Source organism: Ascaphus truei, chromosome 7 (genome assembly GCF_040206685.1).
Source record: "Ascaphus truei isolate aAscTru1 chromosome 7, aAscTru1.hap1, whole genome shotgun sequence".
Classification (NCBI taxonomy): Eukaryota; Metazoa; Chordata; class Amphibia; order Anura; family Ascaphidae; genus Ascaphus; species Ascaphus truei.
Window position 1 is genome coordinate 39,527,131 of NC_134489.1, and position 22,844 is coordinate 39,549,974.

Sequence of the window (22,844 nt, forward strand, 5' to 3'; positions counted from 1 at the left end):
GTTGCTATTCTGTAAGCCCTACTTGCATGTCCAATCCATGCGGGTAAAGATTATTTTTTTTTCAGATACGGTGTCACTCCGGCAGTGCTAATCCGAATTGGTTTGTCCAAAAAGCCTTCAACTCGCATTTTTGGACGACAAATGGAATTCTCGTAGCGCCGTTATCAAAACCGGCGAGATTGGTATTGCCAGTTCCACCCAGAGCCTGAAATATGGGGTTTGCGCTCTCAGAAAACCCCATATTTAAGACTGGGGATGGCGTTAGCCCCGTCTCAGGTCATTCCGCTTCAAAAGCGCGTCCAATCCGGGCGTTTTGGCTGTTTAACCATGCGCTTTGTCACTTCTTTTTTTTTTAGACGCGGTTTAATGCATGCGATATGCAATAGAGAACAGTATTTTTTCTCGCATTTTATTCCGCGACTTGTGAACGTGACAAACTTCGTAGTTTGACACTGACGGCTTGGGAGCTACGAGAATAGGCCCCTCTGTCACTGTTTCTCCTGCTGTATTTCTCTGTATCCTTCCTCTTTACCTATAGATTAATCTCCTCTCCCTATAGGTATCCATCTTTCCCCCTCTATGAATGAATCCTCTCCCTGTGTCTGCGTGAATTCATTCTGTCCCGTCTTTCTCTGTACTTCAATGAATACATCTTTTCCGCATCTCTGTATATCTCTCTGCATCACCTTGAATTATTTATTTCTTCTATCTGCCTTCTGCTTTATCATACTATGAATGAACCCTCTCTCTGTGTCTCCCTGTATTTCTCTAATTAACATTTCTTTCTGTATCTGTATGATTAAACCTGTAGGTAACCCAAGTTACTCCCAGCAGTGCAGAGGTTAAGAGGAACCTGTAAATCAGCCATTGGTTTTCTGTGCTGGAGGGAGTTATATGGGGGGGGGGGGAGTTATATGGGGGGGGGGAGAGGGGAGATACAGGTAGACACTAATATCAACCTGTCCCCAATGGGTATATGTTCCATGAAGCTGCCCTGTCTGCAATTTTAACCCCTACATGGCCTCTTGGCACTAAAAGGCATTGCAATTGTATTTGTTATATACCAGCAGTGAGCAGAATATTTTCACAAAAGCCTCCAAATAATACACAATTTGTCACCATTTCCCCTTTTTGTGACCCAGCTCTTATCCTAAAATATCTCTCTCTATACATATACATATATATATATATACATATATATATGTCCGGTGGCAGAGAGAAAGCACACAGTGGTTAGAAAAACAATTGTATTATAGAATACACAGGACACACACACCAACATTTCGGTCCTCGACAGGGATCTTCCTCAGTGTAGCGCTCCCCTGTGTGCTGTCTCTTTGTCACCGGACCAGTTCTGGTAACTATTTTCTGGCTATGCATCTTAACCCAGGTTATGCTGAAAAGCTGTGAAATGCAGCAAGCATAATCTTATAGGGGTCCATGTCAAAATATATTTGAATCAAAAGGTGGCACTGTGTGCTCATTTGCATGTCATTTCCCAGAATCCCTTCTGGGAAATGACATGCAAATGAGCACACAGTGCCACCTTTTGCTTTATATATATTTATTACTCTCTCTCTCTTTATATTCTCTCTCTCTTTATATTCTCTCACTCTTTATATTCTCTCTCTCTCTCTTTATATTCAAATCAAATCAGCTTAATTGGCATGGCGAAAGAAAATGTCAGTATTGCCAAAGCATGAATAATAGGGGGTTGGGTACAATGATTGCACGGTACATGTATAATAGGGTGTAGGCAGGGTATAATGGTTACACATAGATTAATAACTGGGGATAGGGTATAATGGTTACACATACATGAATAATAGGGTATAGGGTATAATGGTTACACATACATGAATAACAGGAGATAGGGTATAATGGTTACGCAGTACATGAATTATAGGGGGCAGGGTATAATGGTTACACAGTACATGAATAGTATGGGGTAGGGTATAATGGTTACACATACAAGAATAACAGGGGTAGGGTATAATGGTTACACATACATGAATAACAGGGGATAGGGTATAATGGTTACACATACATGAATAACGGGATAGGGTATAATGGTTACACATACATGAATAACAGGGGGTAGGGTATAATGGTTACACATACATGAATAATAGGGGGTAGGGTATAATGGTTACACAGTACATGAATTATAGGGGGTAGGATATAATGATTACACAGTACATGAATAGTAGGGGGTGGGGTACAATGATTACACAATACATGAATAACAGGGTATAGGGTATAATGGTTACACATACATGAATAACAGGGGGTAGGGTATAATGGTTACACATACATGAATAACAGGGGGTAGGGTATAATGGTTACACATACATGAATAACAGGGGGTAGGGTATAATGGTTACACAGTACATGAATAATAGGGGGTAGGGTATATTGGTTACACAGTACATGAATAACAGGGTATAGAGTATAATGATTACGCATACATGAATAACAGGGGGTAGGTTATAATGGTTACACATACATGAATAACAGGGGGTAGGTTATAATGGTTACACATACATGAATAACAGGGGGTAGGGTACAATGGTTACACATACATGAATAACAGGGGGTAGGATATAATGGTTACACATACATGAATTATAGGGGGCAGGGTATAAGGATTACACAGTACATGAATAGTAGGGGGTGGGGTACAATGATTACACAGTACATGAATAACAGGGTATAGGGTACAATGATTACACAGTACATGAATAGTAGGGGGTTGGGTATAATGATTACACAGTACATGAATAATAGGGGGTAGGGTATAATGATTACACAGTACATGAATAATTGTGGGTAGGGTATAATGATTACACAGTACATGGGTAACGGTTAGACACAGGGATGTGGGGGTTAGTGGGCGTCTCTCTGCCTGTGACAGGTGCTGATATTTTATTTATTTATAAAATGTTTTACCAGGAAGTAATACATTGAGAGTTATCTCTCGTTTTCAAGTATGTCCTGGGCACAGAGTTAAGATGACAAATAATATACATGGTTACAAATACAGTTACATAAGTGAACAGGGTTATACATTATATACAAGACATTGCATGCATACTTAAAGATAATATATATTATGGGCGTATGTAACAGTTACAGACCAGATTAAAATGTGAGATAGCTTTGGTTTTGAAAGAACTTAATATAGTGTGCAGCCAGTTCTGCTGGAGTTTCTTCTTCTCCCAGGAGGATCGCTATTTTTTGGTTCTCTTCTATATTATTAAAGTTCTGGATAAGAGCTGTGAGTTTCTCCAGGTGGGCACTCCTCACTTCAGAGTATTGTGTGCAGCGCGGCAGAAAGTGTGTTTCATCTTCTACCTCTCCTAGCTCACATCGCTGGCACAGTCTCATCTCTCTCTTTTTATATTCTCTCTCTCTCTTTATACTCTCTCTCCCTCTCTCCCTCTCTGTAACTGGCACTCTATTCCTCTCACATGCGGTTTGATGACTTCCTCTCTCTCTGCGTTACTGCCTGTCTCTCACTCACTCTTTGTGGTCTGTGTATTCTCCTCCGAGCACAGCAATTAGTTTAACCGTTTTGCTGCCAGAAGGGCCAGCAGCGTGTTGTTGCGGCTGTATCGCATGTAAGATATCTGTCCCTAACTCCCATTATCCAGGGAAGTTTACGCCACAGTTATCAACACTAAGAAATAAAACAGGAGATTGGCAAAGATAGTACAGAACAGATTGGACAAAGTGTAACTTATTCTAATATGTGCACTGAGCAACTTCTCCCTAATAGAGATTTTTAATAGGGTTATTGGAAGAAGAGAGTCGGAGGAGAGAGTCGGAGGAGAGAGTCGGAGGAGAGAGTCGGAGGAGAGAGTCGGAGGAGAGAGTCGGAGGAGAATCAGAATTGGTTACATTTCTACCCTTTGAACCAGAGAATCCGTGACCTCTGCAGGATTAAAACCTTCATGAAAACACCAGCGGACATACAAAAATCGCAACGTTTTCGTGAACATTTTTGCAAACCTGAAATGCAAGACATTCGCACTTCTTGTTTCCCTAACTCCTCCTTTTGAGCCACATGGTGCAATAATGGAGCAAAGTACATTGATACGGTGACAGTAAGACACAGGATACAATTAAACACCTGAATATACTCCTTACTTCTTCCACTCTCTCTCCCTTTTTCTCGCTCTTCCATCTTGCCCCCCTCTCTTTATAGATGTAAAGATCTCTTTTTGCCATTTGTTCTCTAATTTTTTTTTAATCATTCTCTCATTCACTCTTACTTCGTTCAACCTCTCTTTTATATACACTATGTATTATATTCGACTTCTCCATCCAGTATTTTCTCTGTGTTTTGTAACCATCTCTCTTTCTCTCCCTCCCTCCATCCTCCTCTCGTGCTCTCTATCCATGTCTCTTTATTTCTCCATCTCTTTCTCTCTCTCTTCTCTCCCTCTAACATGTCTCTGTCTGTCTCTCTGTCTGTCTCTCTGTCTGTCTCTCTGTCTGTCTCTCTGTCTGTCTCTCTGTCTGTCTCTCTGTCTGTCTCTCTGTCTGTCTCTCTGTCTCTCTGTCTGTCTCTCTGTCTGTCTCTCTCTCTCTCCTCTCCCCCTTTTTGCCCATTCTGCCCTCTCCCTTTCCTCTACCTGCGTCTCCCTCACCCCTCATATATTCCAACTAACGCTGCATCAAAATGTGAGCAGCATGTGAAACCGAAATGGAAATTTAAGGGCATCAGTTAACCCCATGGAAAATCCAACTCCCCAGACACCAAATCTATCCCAGCAGAAGCGCAGGAACTCATTCTATGAGTGGGGGGTTACTGTACATATAAAAACATCAGTAACATACATGCATTACCATCATGTAAAAATGGATAAACCCAGGGGTGGGGGGCTTCAGGTCCCCCTGCACCCCTACTTCCAGCCTGAGTGTATACCAGCGACAACATCCCTAAAACCAGACTGAGCAAAGCCCCCAAACTCACCTCACTCATGGTGACCTTTCCTGTGTGACTGTGCAGATCTCTCTGCCAGCTGCTCCAGCACCTCTCTCTCTCTCTCTCTCTCCCTATTTACCCTTGTCTCTGGGATGCAGGCTGCTTGGCGCACACACATATATAGCATCCTTATGTAGCCGGAGCTCTGGCTGTGAGTGACAGCTGTTTGCAGCCAATGGGGATCTCTGCATCCGTTTGCTGCATTTCCAAAAAAGGGTGCAGAGTGCCTGCCTGGTGCATGGATGCTGCTTACTCGGTGCAATGAACTTCCCACCCTTTCATTGCTGGGAAGGCAAGAGTAGGGTCCCCTTCTTTTTTTTATGCAGGCGGGGACGCCGGATCCCTGACCATAGACGCTTGCAATATAATATTTTAGCATCCGCGGCAGGCAGAGATTAAGTTACTCGCCCAAGGTCGCACAAATAATATCGTATTCTTATATGGATGTGCATAAGGGGTTAATATGGTGCGCAATGATTTCCTACCCCCAAAGAGCTGACACTCTAATTTTTCAACACGACTAAGGCCGGGGGTGGCCAACTCCAGTCCTCAAGGGCCGCCAGCATGTCAGGCTTTCAGGATATCCCTGTTTCAGCACAGGGGACGCAGTCATTGATTGAGCCGCCTGTGCTGAAGCAGGGATATCCTTAAAACCGGACCCGTTTGGTGGCCCTTGAGGACCGGAGTTGGCCGCCCCATGTCTACAGAGTCAGTACTTATCCTTTCGAATATAGCCATTTGGTGAAGAAGCTCAAATTGTCCCTGATATTGATCCGTGAGACATGCCGACCAATGAACTAGACCATGGATGGCCAACTCTAGTCCTCATGGGCCACCAACAGGTCAGGTTTTCAGGATATCCCTGCTTCAGCACAGGTGGCTCATTCATTTTGATTGAGCCACCTGTGCTGAAGCAGGGATATCCTTAAAACCTGACCTGTTTGATGGCCCCTGAGGACTGCAGTTGGCCACCCTCGGCCTAAGATCTTGCTGAATGGGAACTAGAATCAAGATCTCCCACTTCAGGTGCAATCTCATAGCCCCCCATGGCAGTGAAAGGGTTACACACTATACTCTTGATGATGCCCAGGCAGCGGATTATAACAGCTGGATTGTCAGATGTAGTCTCTGGCACGCAGCCATGTTTTTTTCTCCCGGGGACTGAGAGGCAGCAGATTTGACGTTGATTAAAGAGAATATATATATATATATATATATAAATATACCTGTATATTATTATTATTATTTTTCCTGCTTCTTGTCAGATTTACTCGCACGTGGTGAGAAAGCCCTTTATTGGCACGGAAAAGGTTAACTGCGATCTTTACTTCACATTCAGTAGCTATTGAAAGAAATGAGAGGGGGCTTTAAAAAAAAACAAACAAAAATCCCCAGAGAAGGTTTGCAACGCGTGGCAGCACCCGACAGCGCCTAAGCGGTAAAGCAGCCATCGCAAATGATCTTGGCGTAAAAGACACCAGGGCCGAGTATCACCACTCGCTCCGCTTATAGAAAAGAGATGAACTGATTTAGGGAATATCACTAGAAAGATGAGAAATATCCCGCACACCGGACTGAGTCTCTCCCCCATAAAGTTATAAGCGAAGGTCGCGGCTCTGCTATCCCCCCCCCCCCCCGAGTGCCACGCGCCTGGCGTCACTTTGCTAATCGTCATAAATGCGCATGGAAAGCTGTGCGTCCCTCAGGGTCAGCGCTCCCCGAGCTGCCTCATTAATAGTCCTCTTTTCCAACACAAGCTGAGGGTTTGCTCCGTAGGTTCTGTGCATCAAGGCAAAGAAAAGTGCGCTGTGACGCAGAGCGGTTTTGTCACCATGCATATAGTCACCATGCATATAGTCACCATGCATATAGTCACCATGCATATAGTCACCATGCATATAGTCACCATGCATAGTCTATTAACCTAGCGGCCCTCAACTCCAGTCCTCAATCTTCCCCAACAGGTCAGGTTTTCAGGATAACCCAGCTTTAGCACAGGTGGCTCAATCAGTGGCTGAAGCAGGGACTGATTGAGCCACCTGTGCTGAAGCAGGGACCGATTGAGCCACCTGTGCTGATGCAGGGACCAATTGAGCCACCTGTGCTGAAGTGGAGATGTCCTTAAAACCTGACCTGTTGGGGGGGTCTTGAGGACTGGAGTTGAGGATCCCTGGGTTAACCTGTCAGAGGGGCTGGCGGCTGTAACAAAGTTTGGAGTTTACAGCAAAGCCTTTGATCACCTCAGGAAGTGTGGTAAAATGTCACAAAAAGTTTAAAAACTTACAAACGTAGCTTTCTTAATGAAGTCCCCAAAATGAGTCTGGGAAATGGTCACACAACACTGATAAGGTTGATGAGCTTTGGCCTGAAAAGTCCCTTGTGTTATACTTAGCTGTTTTTGGATTGTCACTGTATCTATACTGTATGTATAACTGTATTAAGGCCTCGGCCATGTTCCCTGCGTGCTTGCGGAAGCGTGCTGACGCGCGCTCCCGCTCAGCACTGAGCCCCTACAGCCGCAATTAGAGCGGCTTTAGTAGGAGCTCACCTGCGCTTCCGCGCGCTTGCGGAAGCGCAGGTCTTAGGGGAATTTAAAATTCCCCCGCTTGCCGGCGCGACAGGCCGGTCACGTGAGCGGTTCGCCCAATGAGGGCGAAGCAGCTCCGTGACGTCACTGGCCCGCCCCCGGCCAGTGACGCGCCCGCCCCCGGCCCGGCCCGCTGACGGCGCGTGTGGTAAGCAACCGCAAGGCCAGGGAAAGCACCCGCTTTCCCTGAGCCTCAGCGCGCCTCCGCGAGCAAGCAGGGAGCATGGCTGAGGCCTAATGCAGAGCCAGAGAAAGAAAAAAGAAAAAAGCGCAAGGCCCATAGGGTAATATTGTCAGATTTATGGAAAATAAAAACGGTTATAAAAACTCACAGAATAAAAATTGGTATAGGCATCTCGGTATAAATAACAACCGCCGGAACAGGGGTGTCTGGACGTTTTTCGCTTCTTCTGCTGCGTTGATGCACGGCCCTCCTCGTTGTCCCGATCAGCAACCGTTCAGCTTCCGCGTCAGATGACTCGCGACGTCGGCGCGTGACGTCGATCGGGGGGTTGGATTATGGGCAGTCACCTGCTTCTTCTCCGAAGACGGAACTCCAGGATCCCTGCTCACTGTGTTCTCTTAGTGCCGAGTGCCAGCCACAGCAGCAACCTTTAGCAATGTCCGCCCTACGCGTTTCAAGGACGCTTGTCCTCTTCCTCAGGGGCACGTTCATTGCTGGTTGCTCAAGTCACGACATTATATAGCAAACATGAATTCATTAAACAATTAGTTATTGACATCAATTGATCAATTCTGTACATCGGTGCCCTATTAGTATTAATCTACAGTGTTCTCGCGAGTATGTAGCTTGATTAGAAAATATTCTTTAATAGCATAAACATAATTATATATTGAAGAAAGTAAAACCATAATTTTATTGTACCTTTAAATAATTAATTAAATACTCTGTGAACACTGCAAAGCAATACCATTACATGGTTATAAAACATTATAAAATAACTAAGTATAGATTAATTTTCCAATTTCATCAATCTGTAATAAAAAATATATAATTTATTTTATTTTACAAAAAAGCTGCCATATCAATTTCTTCATTTAACCCATTTGGAGACAGGGTGTTAAGCTGATGTATCCAAAAAGTTTCTCGTTGTCTCAGCCTTAGCACCCTGTCTCCTCCATATTCGTTGGGCCCTATGTGTTCTATTCCTGTGATCTTTAATTTGGCTGGATCTTTATTATGTTTATAAAGGAATGTCTAGGGACACTATGGGTCATTAACCCTTTAAGAATATTATTTCTATGTTCTAAAAATCGTTCTTTTAGACTTCTTTTGGTTCTGCCTACATATTGTTGACCACATTCGCATTCTAATAAATATACTACAAATGTAGTTTTGCAATTGATGCAGAGCCAACTGTGTACGCAGCACTTTACAAAAAGTACCGTGATAATAAAGTACAAGCAATGGGGCTAACAACAGCAAGTAAATGATAATATAAGGCAGAGGGAGATTCTACCCCACAGAGCTTACAATCTAAAGTATTCACCCATCCACCAAGTGCACCTTTGCAAACCCCTTTCTGTTGCACTGCCTCAATGTACTGAGGTACACGTTACAGGTGCCAGCTTGGCACTGTAGAGATTGAAATCAACCCCACCTCTCTTGTCATGCTCTTAACAACCAATGTTTGTCTGTCCACCCTGGCCTAATTAAGGCAAACAAGAGAGAGAGAAACTACATTTCCCAGAGTGCATCAGGGCACCAAATGGATCCCAGAGTTGGCTGTGACGTTTAGCATGAGTGCAGCTGGGTGGAAGCAGCAGAGAGGGCGGGACAGGTGGCTGTGTTAATATCAACACAGGTACAGAGTGTTCTACGCAGGACAAGATGGGCAGGTTTTACCTCATTCCCCAAGCATGCTGGGTAACTTTATGCAATGGTTTTTTTTTTATCTACCTCCTCGTACTCGCTCACTTTCCCCGTAAAGCACTGGAGGTGGTGACAGGGAGAAAAGGCAGAGGACACAGCAAGAGAAGTGCGGTGTCACACAATCTGCCGTTGAGTTTCGCCTGCTGACGCGCTCCGAGTCCTTGCTTTGCACATCCTGCGACAGAAAGGTAACATTAGAGAGTGCTGCGGGTGTTTTTCCTGCTGCACACTCGAGCTGCAAAAAGACACCGGTTGTATATTATTACATTTCATATTTTGCTTTTAATATACTGTATTATTTCCTCCCATCTGGAACCCTCGCAGGAGCACCTGGTGATTTCTGTGTTCTTGTGTATACTCCAGCTAAATGCAACAGAGCAAAGTGAGGTGTCTTGAAACTTGTATTCAAACCGCTATACAACATAGAGGCAAAAACAACAACCCATGCACATCTAGTTTAGAAGCTTAGGGTGCTGCGTTGGCGGTTTAAGTCCACATTAAGAACACATTAGGAACTCCTTAGGAACACATTAGTCCATCCTAACGAATGTCCTAAGATAAGATAGAAACGTTGCCACTCGAGTCTGTCTAGATTGCCCGGGGAAGGCTGGACCAGTCCTGTTCTATCTTTAAACACCCGGCACTCGTTGCGTTCTAGTTTTTATGGTGAGAGTCTCTGGAAATTAGAGACGTGGATTGAACTGGGTGACCGGGGTTCACTTTTGAGAAACTCGAGGCCTTCATTTGGGCACGAGAAATAAACCGCACACGACTGTGAAGAAGAAACGCGTCGGGTTAAAAAAAAAAAAAAACTCCACCGGAAACAAGTCGTTTTAAACAAAGCAAAACAAGAAGGCAGAAAATGGCATTTAACTTAATATGCCGGAAAGTATCAGTCGTCTAAATTTAGCACAGGTTGAACTTGATGGACGTGTGTTTTTTCAACCTCATCTATTATGTAACTATGCAACTATGTAGCTCAGCCCTTCCCTTTCCAGCTTTGCCATTTGTGAACAGCAGAAAATTAACATTTCTATTACACCTTTTTTTTAACCACCTCGCTAAGTATTGCTGTACCGGAACCTCAGGCCTCTGCAGTGGGAGATGCAGAATCTTTAAGAATTCCCGTCCCCTCCTGTGCCCCATATAGTCACGTTGAGATTAGAAGCCCTAGGGGGCAGGAATGACTGCAGTCTGCGTTATTTTTCAATATGCAGCAATTGCCAAAACGGCTCCGAACGGCTTCCACATGTGCAGAATTTTTCATTACATAATGACAAAATTCTCGGACTTTTATCCAATATGCCCCTCACTCTCCCCGCGCATGCGCACAAACTGGCTATTTTTAGCCAGCTGAAATATCACTATGCTTTTAATATAGATCTGTTTTTATTTAGCAAATATTTCATATTTTCCATTCGTAAAAAAGCTTGCTTACACCCTTCAGTGGAATGCAGACCCTTTTAGCACTGATGGGGTTAAACAGGGTATGAATTTGCTTGGGGCCGAAATCTGGATTTTATTATAAACCATAAACCATGAACCAGCAGAGCGTGGAGAACAGCCAATTGGAGGAATTCCACAACACACAGTGAATTCTGATTGGCTGATCAGTGCCCCATTAATATGATAAAGAGAAGAGGGGAAGCTTAATTCCTTAGTTAAAATCACTTTGACATAGGAACAGCCATAGTCAGTATGTGCATCAAAGCAATGGACACACTCGCACATACTATACAGCAATATTAAACTACGCGAACCTCTAACTCCTGGGGAGTGCAAGTACACACAGATAAAAACCTCCTTTTCCTTTGCCCTTAACAATCCTTAATAATCAAGAGTACACAGGAGTGGCTCAGTGAGTAAAGACACTGACTGGCAGTGAGTTTGAGGCAGCGGTTCAATTCCCGGTGTCGGCTCCTTGTGACCTTGGGCAAGTCACTTTATCTCCATGTGCCTCAGGCACCAAAACATAGGACCTGTGCCTGCAAAATGTCTCTGTAAAGCGCTACGTAAAACTAGCAGCGCTATACAAGAACATGCTGTTATTATTATTATAATGGAGCTTCTTACACTGGATGCAGATCCATTTGAAAGAAGATTGAAGCCAAATTCAAACTTGAAAGAGGGTTTTGACATTGAAGAAGGAATAGATCTCATTATAATCTGTACACCCTAGCAGCTAATTCCCCTCAGTACACCCCGGCCAACATCGCAAGCACAGAAACAGTGATACAGAGAGACGCATATTTAAAATGCCTCTCTTTTTTAGGACACCCTCAGGCTATATACACAGACCTCTAATTATGGTTTCAGCCTGCGTGCGGCTTTGCAATGATTTCTGGGGGTCTCGCGCAGAGAAAGGGGTTAAAAAAAAGTGTTAAAATATATTTTATTGGTGCAGAAACCACACCCGGCACTTGTTGAGTCCTTGGATACTTGGCAGGTATGTTTGTGAGACTGAATGTCCCTTTAACACTCTCTCTCTCTCTCTCTCTGGAGTCATGCAGTGCAAGACAAAGCTAATACCCATGTAGCTATAAAAGAGGTTAACCCCTTCAGTGACAGAGGAAGAAACATGCAGTGAAGCATCTTGGGACTGAAAGGGTGACAGGTGTGTGAACCCAGCACTAGAGATAAGAGGCGCTACGGCCATAAAATGGATGTATTCCATAGCAGGCTAGAGACCCACAGTAGAGCCGGGAGGAAGAAGTCCCGTCCCTAGGCATACCTCCGGTCTCAAGGCGTGACCCCTCCTGGCGACACTATTTTTTAATAGGTGGGAAGCAGGGGGTCCCCGGAGATGAACCGTGTGGATTTCGGCTCCGGGCACCCCCTGCTTCCTGAGTGCTGCCGGTATCTCCGTCATGTTTAAATGTCCCGCGTCACTTGGGGCCAATAGGAAGCCGTAAGGGATGATGTCACGGCTTCCTATTGGCCCACACGTGACGTGGGACATTTAAACAGCAGAGTTGCTGGCACCCCCTACGTATGCATCTCGGGAAGCAGGGGGCCCCCAGGGCTGAAATCATTGCAGTTCTGCTCCGGAGACCCCCTGCTTCAATCCTGGGGGGGGGGGGGGAGGAAAACGGGGCGGCCTTAATAGTACTTGCTTAAGGGCGGCCTATAACCTAGGGTCGGTCCTGCCCGTGCTGCCCGACTTTCGCTTGCTGTGGACCCAGGGGCTCGGCCGATGATATGTCCGTGGGTTTTCAGTTTGCGTTTTAGAACAGGGGTGCTCAAATCCAGTCCTCAAGACCCGCCCCCCTCCAAACAGGTCAGGTTTTCCGCATATCTCAAGTCAAAGACTGAGCCACTGATTGAGCCACCTGTGCAGAAGCAGGGACCAATTGAGATACCTGTGCTGAAGCAGGGATATCCTGAAAAACTTAACCTGTTGGGGGCGTCTTGAGGACTGGAGTTGATCACCCCTGTTTTAGAAGACAGGGTGGCTTACTGGTGTGAGAAATCTCCAAACAAGTTTGCAAAACTGGTGAATTTGGGACTTTTGTCGCTCCCGAAAATGTTTGCAACGACATCCACATTCGAAAATATTCGCCTGAGCGCTAACGCCTCAAATATTCACCAGAAAAAAAATCGCTGCGTTCTTTAAATATGCTAGTTGCAGAGACTAGCACTAGGTGGGCACGGCCTGCCAAATATGGGCATTTTGCGTACTTTTGACAAAATTCCCAGACTTCCGTGAAAACCAACGAATGAAAAAGCACTAAAAATATTGAAATATTTTTTGGGGGAAAAAAGCACAATTTAACAAGGAAACAAACTCGGAAACATACAGTTTCTCTCTTTGACTTGGGCCCACTCTTGTTTCCTTCTCCTCTCTCCTCCGTCTCTTACCCAACATGTTTTTATCACTCTTTTTCCCTTTTGCTCTCCTTCTGCTTTCCCTCCATCCCCTCCCACATTATTACGCTGCTTCCTCCTCCTCCTTTTTCATGTTCAAAGTTCAAATTCCGTTCTGCGTATAAAAAAACAAAACAAAAGTCATGGGAAGAGAGAGAGAGAGACGTCCCAACGGCGAGACCGACTGGGTCATTGTACCGGTCGGGATTACAGAGGCACACGGGTCTTTGAGAAATCTCAGCACCTTTACAAGTGGGGATTAATATGCCAGGTGAGGTGAACCTCATAAAACCACTAAGTCACGTTATCTTGTTAACCAATTCACTGCTGAATAGACGCGCGCATTATTTCCGAGAAGCCGTCCACTGTAGTCAAAATTAGGAGGGTTATGAGACTCTTTCCCAATATGGCCCTATTACCATCGGACTACCAAAGAGTCCACCAAGACGTTGTGTCAATGCATCAAGATACTTTGCTGTGACCGTGTGTTATTGGGACGGGTTATATGGAGCATTAGAATGGGTTACTTGACACAAATGATAAGAGGATGTATCCAGTTATAGCCGCATCGTAACAGGGTGAGACCCTTGGCTTGTGTACTTAAATACACAACTCTGTATTGTAGAAATATTTGTCCATTGGCTAAACTTTAACTGTGTGAAATATTCATGCTACACATATACTGCTCCAGAGGGAGGCAAACGAAAACCCAGAGCAATATGGGCCACTCGTGTCTCACAAGGGAAAAAATACAAAATAAAGCCAAGGATCAAAATCGGGTCTGAGATTTGCAGCAGATAGGAAATGGGCCAAGTAGTTCTTATCTGCCGTCAAATTGTATGTTTCTAAAAATCCAACGTTTGAATATGGCAGTCAGTATAGTCTTGCGTAGCAGACTCCGCTCGCCCTAACAAACCATCCAATCCTTTCTTGCATATACCGTATGTAAAACATACAGAAACCCTATAAGCTCATATTGAACTATGCAACTAATTTTGACAGATTTATTATAAACCATTATTCCTGGTAATGTACAGGTTATTAAGAATTTATATTAGTGTTAGGACCCTTGAGACGTGGTCTGCCTTGGAGGGGCTCAAGGGCTTACGACACTTTGGCCAAAAAGTTAAACTAAAAGACCATTTTTCAAAAGATATATATATATATATATATATATAAATATATATATATATTATATATATATATATGCAGACCTGCCTAAGACATGCAAATGAGCATACAGTTATATTTCCATTTGAGATATATATAGGCACTGTACCGTGTATTTGTTTTAATGGATGTAGCACTGAGCTCTGTCTGTGTTTCATGTTCTGTCTCTGGTTTTAAATATACCGTATGTACTATATCTGCCACAACAGTAAAGTCTACCAAGGCATAGACAATTGTATCCTCTGTTGGGTAGCAAGAACAGGAAGATAACTAACTGCCTGACAACTCACCGCTTCCTTTCCTTTGGACTTCTGGCTTTTAGGATCTGATAACGGTTTCCTGCTCCTTGTGCTCAACAGGATGATCACTGATTGGGCCTCGTTATTACCTTCAACCCCCGTTAACATTACTGATTGCAGACACCTGTTTCCTCCATTATTTCTGTGGAAGAGCCAATCCAGAAGCCTCAATGCTAAGGATCTCACTTGTATTAACCCTTTTGCATTCTGCTCAGCTCTATGCAGGGATTCTCCACCCTGTCAGATATGTTTTTGCCAATGTTTGGTTCCCCAGGATGTTGGGAAACAAGTCGAACATCCTGATTATTTTGCAATATTTGAATTCCTTTTTTTTAAATGTGTTTGCCGGACGCTGGGGGTGAAGAGAAAACAGTGACAGGGCACGAAGCATCAGTATGGTGGTAGTGAGGATTCTGCTCTGAAATGTAGGCAATCCTGTTTTCAAATATGCTTCTCTAGCTCCAGACATAGTCAAAGCTGTGGGTTTGTAAACAAAAATGTAGTGGAACAGGACGGTCAAGCCTCAGTGTTATGGGATCTGATACATGACAACGCTAACAAAAAAATCTAAGTCATTCCAGGATCTCATAGATTAAACAAATGCTGTGAAATGGTCTTGCTCTGTTTAGACAAATGTGAGACCTGTTCAAATAAATGAAGCTTAACCTCTTCCCAAGCGAAGGGAAGATGGCTTCACAGCATATTGTGTAGAGGCTACAGACCTCAGTGAAATATCCAAAGCCAACTTTATTGCATTATCATATGTGCAGAACCCTAAAGTCTCCAACAGTCTCTGGACCTTGACAGCTGGTTCGTTCTCAGTATCTGTGGAATCCAGTCATTCTGCAATCTTCATAAACAGGCCCAACTGGACATGTGATGAATGGGGTGTGATACTATTCGGTCTGGTGAGTGGGTTTGGAAGATGGATGAAGGAGACCTCAGGGTGTTTTCCACGGGCCAGTGCAAAGGCTTTCAGATGCTACAGATTCCAAGAGAAGATACCTTATCTTGATAAAGACTGTTTGAGCAATGCCAGCAGCACGCAATGTTCTGCAAACACCGTCACCCTGGAAAAGGCAGAGAACCAGAAATATTCCATCTGAGATTATTATCCTTAAGCAGTCCCATTGGCAAGACTGGTTTTATTTAATAGAGAAGTCCGGTTAAATGGCGGTGGTAAAACAGATGTGGCCACCAACATGTATATATGTTGTTCAGAAGCTTGTAACGTATCATCACTTTTATATTGTGTAAAAGGTGCATAACTTATAACAGGGTGGCCCCGAAAATACTGAGAACATTGTGGGTGTCTCTAGGTAGGAATGATGAGGGTATTTACAATGACATAAGAAAGACTCATGGAACTCAGAATGTAAAGAATCATTTTTGGTGGCTGCCCCAGTGAAGGTTGGATGGACTGTTGGTATTTCTTCACTATGCTTATTAAATATGGTGCTTTTTCAGAGTTAGACCTCGTCCAGGGTGGAAACAGGCGCGCTGGCACTCCGGCGCTGCGCCCTGCTCGGCCGTGCTTTTCCTGGGCGGCTAGGTGCGCGCGCGTCTGGGGGCGCGGCACCGACGTCACGGAGCTGATTCGCCCTCTTTAGGCAAACCGCTCACGTGACGCGGTTGCGAGCAGCAAAATCAATTTTGCTTGCTCGGCAAGCGGCTGAGCGTCGAGCATGTGCGCCCGCCCGCTCACGCAGGCCACGTGCATTGTTGCAACGTGTTCAGCGTGAGCACGCGCGCCCGCTCAGCACCACCCTGGACGAGGCCTAAGGGTGGAATAGCCAGAGGTGTCGTACAAGAGAAAGCCAAAGATCGAATAGGGTCTGAGGTCTTACAGGGGAAAGGAAAATGGGCAGATACGGAGGCCGATGTGGTTCTTATCTGCCGTCTAATTCTGTCTCTGAACAAAATGGAAAGGGGATAATCATCCTCTTATTTTGAACAAGACGTAACTACAATAAGTCATATTTCTCCAAAGCTACTCTGGCTCTTACAAGTCTTTGTCGTGGGTACCAAGGCAAAAGTGGTACAAATCTGCACAATCTGTATCACAGAACAAAAATCCAATTTAAAATCAATAGGATTTTGACCCATTTAGATACATTCTTGTTTTGCACCATTTTGCCCTCGTGTCCTTTCCTTCTCCTTCCACTGTGTGACCCATTGTGTTCTCTCGGGTTGCTAGATGAACAGCCCCGAGTTGGGTGCATCGATCTCCAGCCAAGTCTGGAGTCCAGCCATGTATCACCTCTTCGAGGAAACCAGCAACAGCAGCTCCAGCTCCATGGGCACGTCCGTGATGAGCTGCAAGGCCAGCGAGAGTGAAGACAATGACCCCGAAGCAGAGGATAAGGTGTGTGCTGTGTGTGGGGACAAGGCCAATGGCTACCACTTTCACGTCATGACCTGTGAGGGCTGCAAGGGCTTCTTCAGGTAAGAGTCTTACAACCACAGGGTTACAATAAGAGAGGAGAGACTCAAGTCCCGTGGAGTCTATCGCTTCATGGGCTTACCCAGAAATGAGCCTACCCTTTATTAAATGTAGGGTGACAAAAAAAATATAAAAGCCTATGGCTAATCCACTCTCTCCCATAGTAGGAGAGAGTCTATCCTACTGTGTGAGAGAGTCTATCCCAGACTGCACATCATGGCACTAAATTATTGCTGCCATGCCACCACTACTGTTTTTATTTGCCTTGATCTCCCTTCTTTTCAAAATACGCACTTCTTTCTACCAGCCTCATTATGGGCCTCATGCAGAGAGCAGCGTTATTTTTTGGCAAAATCTGCCTTTAGAAAGGCAGGTAATGGCGAGTTTTGAAACAAGCGCCATTTTTTTTTTTTTATTTGAAAATCTCGCCGCGCGGCTGGCGAGAACCTAAATCTCTCCAGTGTTAAAAACGTCCGTATTCAGAAAGGCGCGATCGCCATCTAGCGGCTGTTCGCGCCAACAAAATGGCGCGATTTTCAACATTTACCTCCGCCAACAAAAGTTGGCAAGAAGCTGGAGCTCGGCGGCCGGTGGGGGGAAAAAAAAAAACGCGATTTTTTTACAACAAGTTTCAACAGCGCGCATATCGCCGGTTGAAACTCTCCATATGCAGACATGATTTTAAATGCAGTTTTATGACCTTTCTGCATATGGAGATTAAATCACGCCAAAAAAGGTACTATTTATTACTATCTCCAATTAATTCCACCGCTGCTCTCTGCATAGGCCCCTATGTCTCTAACTCTATTCATATATCTCCATCTCTCCTTCCTTCACCACTTCTCAGTTCACATGAACTCCTTTCTTACCTGCGCCCTCTGACAATACACAGCTATACACCCTGCACTAAAACACACCCCTACAAATCCTCCTCACACATTCTCTTTCTTTCCATGCTTCTCCTCCTTGCTTCTGAGGTTATCTCTCCCAATCCTGCCTTAATTCTACATGCTCTCGTCCTCGCTTGCCAAATGCAACCTCTACTCCTTTGGGTGTCAACCCCTCTAACCTCATACCCATCCCCTGCCACCCTCCCTCCTCTCTCCCTTTCTCCTGTGCCCTTTGGAATGCTCGCTCCCTCTCTAACAAGTTCCTCTCTGTACATGACTTCTTTCTCCCTCACTCCCTGCTTCTCTTTGCTATAACTGAGACCTGGCTCACTCAGTCTGACACTGCTCTGGAAGCTGCCCTCTCCTACGGTGGCCTTTCCTTCTCCCACACTCCGTGCCCTGATGGCAGGGGTGGAGGCGTGGGGCTCCTGCTCTCCTCTCTCTGCCATTACCGAACCCTTCCTATTCACCTCTCTCTTGCTTTTCCCTCTTTTGAGGCTCACACTGTCCAGATCTTCTCTCCTCTCACTATCCATGCAGTGGTCGTCCCTCACAGGGGTCCACAAACTGGGGGGCGATGGATTTTCTAGGGGAAGCGCATCAGTTATAGAGGTCCCACACTCTCCCCGCAGGCATTTAAATTAAAAGCCGGGGGACCACACAAGGCCTCTATAACCCACTTCCCTTCCAGCGAAGCGTCGTCATGGTAACCTGGCGTCAAATGACAATGGCAACGTGACGTCACGCGTCATTTGAGGCCGGGGCTGAGCGGGGGGAAAGGAGGGGTGGCGAGGAGAGCAGGCAGGGGTGCGCACGGGAAAAGTTTGCGCACCCCTGATGTATCTCCCGCCTACCTCTACTCACCCCCCTTCTGTCTTTCTCTTTGAATCCTGGCTCTCTTTATTTCTCTTCTCTGACTCCCCTGTTCTTCTCCTTGGGGACTTCAACTGCCACATCGATGACCTCTCTCTCCCTTGGGCCTCCTGGTTCTTCTCTAACCTCTTCTTTTGGCTTCAACAGTGGACTGCAGCCAGCACCCACAAGAGATGGCCACTACCTAGGCCTAGTTTTCACTAAAAACTTTTCTCTTTCCAATTTCTCCATTTCCCCTTTTCCTCTCTCTGACCATCACCTCATCTCATTTTCTCTCTCTCGTTTCTCCCCTTCTTCATCTCCATCTACCCCTCGGTTCTGCAGAAACCTGCGCTCTTTTAACCTACCAGCCTTTGATTCCACTTTACGCTCTTCTCTCTTCTCTCTCAGTTCTGCTTCAGACCCTGACAACCTGGTCAGGAACTACAACTCTGCCTTATCCTCCTCTCTTGATCTACATGCCCCGCTTTCTCTCTGCTGTTCTCGCCCTTTGAACCCCAGACCCTGGCTAAATTCCCACACGCGCATGCTGCGTTCCTGCACTCGCTCCTCTGAACGCCTCTGGAGGAAAACTCACACTCTCGCAGACTTCCTTCTCTACAAATGTATGCTGTCCTGTTTCAAATCTGCCCTCTCTCAGGCTAAACAACCCTGCTTTTCTTCACTAATCAACACGCACAACTGTAAGACACGCTTGCTTAAAGAAGCATATGAGTAGCACTTCGGCTAATACTATACGCATGATACATAAAGCTTGGCCCCCTGCAGACGCACTTAACAGAACTCCCTCCTGCTGTCTCTGTACGTTCTTCCTACCTACAAATTAGACTGTAAGCTCCTGTAAGCAGGGACTCCATTTCCTAAATGTTACTTTATGTCTGAAGCACTTATTCCCATGACCTGTTATTTATATTTGTTATTTATATGATTGTCACATGTATTACTACTGTGAAGCGCTATGTACATTAATGGCGCTATATAAATAAAGACATACAATACAATACGCACAAGTCTAAACCACGCCGACTCTTCTCTGTCTTTGACTCCCTACTCAGACCACCCTCGGCTGCCTGTTCTTCTTCCTCCATTTCACCTCAGGACTTTCCCAACACTTTCAAGGAAAATGTGGAATCCATACATCAGGCCATCCCCTTTGTATTCTCCTCCCATCCTACACCTCTTCCCAACTCTCCTCCTGCCTTCCTTGACTCTTTTTCCACTGTCTCAGAGGAGGATGTGTCATTGCTGATCTCCTCTGCTCCCTCTACCACCTGCCCTCTTGACCCCATTCCCTTCCATCGCCTAAAACCTCTTGCTCCTACTATAATCCCAACGCTCACACACATTTTTAACTCCTCCCTCTACTCTGGTACCTTTCCCTCCTCCTTCAAACATGCAACAGTTATACCATTACTCAAAAACAGCAAGCTTGACCCTACCTGTCTTTCTAACTATCGACCTGTCTCCCTCCTGCCTTTTGCCTCTAAACTCCTTGAACGTCTTGTATTCTCTCGCTTGCACCATTTTCTCAACACCTATTCTCTCCTAGACCCTCTAAAATCTGGCCTCTGCACTGCTCACTCCACTGAAACAGCCCTCAGTAAAATAACTAATGACCTCCATGCTGCCAAAGATAAAGGTCATTACACTCTGCTCATATTACTTGACCTCTCTGCAGCATTTGACTCAGTGGACCACCCTCTTCTCCTTCACATTCTCCATACTCTTGGCATTCGTAACAAAGCGCTATCCTGGATCTCCTCTTACCTCTCCCATCGTACTTTCAGTGTCTCTTCTGCTGACACCTCCTCCTCTATTGATCTCTCTGTTGAGTACCCAAGGGCTCTGTCCTGGGACCTCTTCTCTTTTCTCTGTACACTCTCTAGGTGACCTAATCACATCTCTTGGGTTTAAATATCACCTCTATGCTGACAACACACAAATTTACTTTTCTACCCCTGACCTTACACCTGCTGTACAGACTAAAGTTTCTGAATGTCTCTCTGCGATATCATCCTGGATGGCCCTCCGTTGACTTAAACTTAACATGGCAAAAACTGAGCTCCTCATACTTCCTCCCAAACCTGGCCCTATTACCTCCTTCCACATTATTGTTGGAAGTACGATCATTCACCCAGTAGCCCAAGCATGCTGCTTAGGGGTCACACTCGACTTCTCTCTTACATACTCTTCTCACATTCAAAAGATAGCAAAAAACTGTCTTTTTTTTTTCCTTCGCAATATTACCAAGATACGCCCTTTCCTCTGTTGCTCGACTGCAAAAACTCTGACACAAACCCTTATTCTCTCCCATCTCGACTACTGTAACCTCCTGCTGTCCAGCTTTCCTGCCTCTCACCTGTCTCCCCTACAATCTATCCTAAATGCTGCTGCCAGAATCACTCTACTCTTTCCTAAATCTGTCTCGGCGTCTCCCCTGCTGAAATCCCTCTCCTGGCTTCCTATCATATCCTGCATTTCGCACTCAATTCTCCTCCTCACTTTTAAAGCTTTACACTTTTCTGCTCCTCCTCATATCTCAGCCCTAATTTCTTGCTATGCAACATCCCGACTCTACCCCTTTTGTATCTAAAACCCTCTCCCGCCTTAAACCTTTCTCACTGACTGCCCCACACCTCTGGAATGCCCTTCCCCTCAATACCCGACTAGCACCCTCTCTATCCACCTTTTAAGACCCACTTTAAAACACACCTGCTTAACGAAGCATATGAGTAGCTCCATGGTTGATAATTAACACCTCATACATAAAGCTTGGCCCCTTGCAGACGCACTTACCACAACGCCCTCCTAATGTCTCTGTACGTTCTTCCTACCAACAAAATAGATTGTAAGCTCTTCGGAGCAGGGACTCCTTTTCCCAATTGTTACTTTTATGTCTGAAGCACTTCTCCCCTTTATGTGTTGTTTATATTATTTATTATATGATTGTCACATGTATTACTGCTGTGAAGCGCTATGTACATTAATGGCGCTATATAAATAAAGACATACATACATACATACATACATACATACATACATACATACATACATACAATAGGGTGACATAGTTAATTTCTCTCCTCTCTACTTTGCAGGCGTTCCATCACCAAGGGCTTTCGCTTCACCTGCCCCTTCGTCCGTACCTGCCCCATCAACAAAGTCAAGCGGCGGCAATGCCAAGCCTGCAGGCTCCAGAAGTGCCTGGACGTGGGCATGAGAAAAGACAGTGAGTCTGGGAACATGGAAGCTCTTCCACTGGACTTGCACATTTTAGCTGCAAAGCCAATTTCCAGGCCCTCAGCGCCATTACTTTGCAGAACACAGAACCCATTAGACCAGGGGGGCTCAACTCCAGTGCTCAAGCCCCCCCCCCCAGTCCTCAGGACACCACCCCCTCCCTTTCACCCCCAACAGGTCAGATTTTCAGGATATCCCTGCTTCAGCAGAGGTGGCTCCATCAGTCCCTGCTTCAGCACAGGTAGCTCAGAGGCTCAGTCTTTGACTGAGCCACCTGTGCTGAAGCAGGGATATCCTGAAACCTGACCTGTTGGGAGGGGGGCTTGCGGATTTGAGTGGAGTACCCCTGCATTAAACCATGAAGCTGCTTATGTTGCTTTCATACCGTGCAGGTCCCTGCTGCTCCTTAACCCAAAGCAATTACTAGTAGGAAAGTGAAAGGGTTTCTCCCTTGGTGCTTGGCGGCAAAAGAGTCCATTAGAGATAGGCAGGTGTACGATTGTAATGTTACATGTGCCTGTATTCTAGATCCCAGAAGCCTTTGCTGTTTGTCACTGGGCAACCATACTGTGGCAGGTTCACTATCCAGCGATG

At 45.3% G+C, this 22,844-nt stretch overlaps 2 protein-coding genes across 7 annotated transcripts in view; one reads left to right on the forward strand and one right to left on the reverse strand.

Annotated features, from left to right (window-relative positions):
• Positions 1 to 22,844, reverse strand: part of PCP4L1 (Purkinje cell protein 4 like 1) — a 374,963-nt gene that overhangs the window by 332,402 nt on the left and 19,717 nt on the right. The window contains exon 1 of one of the 4 annotated variants that reach the window (XM_075607829.1): positions 4,979 to 5,126. The exons of the other annotated variants lie outside the window; for them this stretch is intronic. Coding sequence (XP_075463944.1) covers positions 4,979 to 4,987 — 9 coding nt within the window. The 5' untranslated portion in view covers positions 4,988 to 5,126. Of the gene's footprint in view, positions 1 to 4,978; positions 5,127 to 22,844 lie in introns of those variants that run through there. 4 annotated transcript variants of the gene reach the window in all.
• Positions 9,485 to 22,844, forward strand: part of NR1I3 (nuclear receptor subfamily 1 group I member 3) — a 38,444-nt gene continuing 25,084 nt past the window's right edge. Inside the window, exons 1-3 of one of the 3 annotated variants that reach the window (XM_075607820.1) lie at positions 9,485 to 9,659; positions 17,002 to 17,249; positions 22,109 to 22,239. In XM_075607820.1, the coding sequence (XP_075463935.1) occupies positions 17,002 to 17,249; positions 22,109 to 22,239 (379 nt within the window). In that variant the 5' untranslated portion in view covers positions 9,485 to 9,659. Of the gene's footprint in view, positions 9,660 to 13,451; positions 13,607 to 17,001; positions 17,250 to 22,108; positions 22,240 to 22,844 lie in introns of those variants that run through there. The other 2 variants (XM_075607819.1, XM_075607821.1) reach the window with 2 other exon arrangements.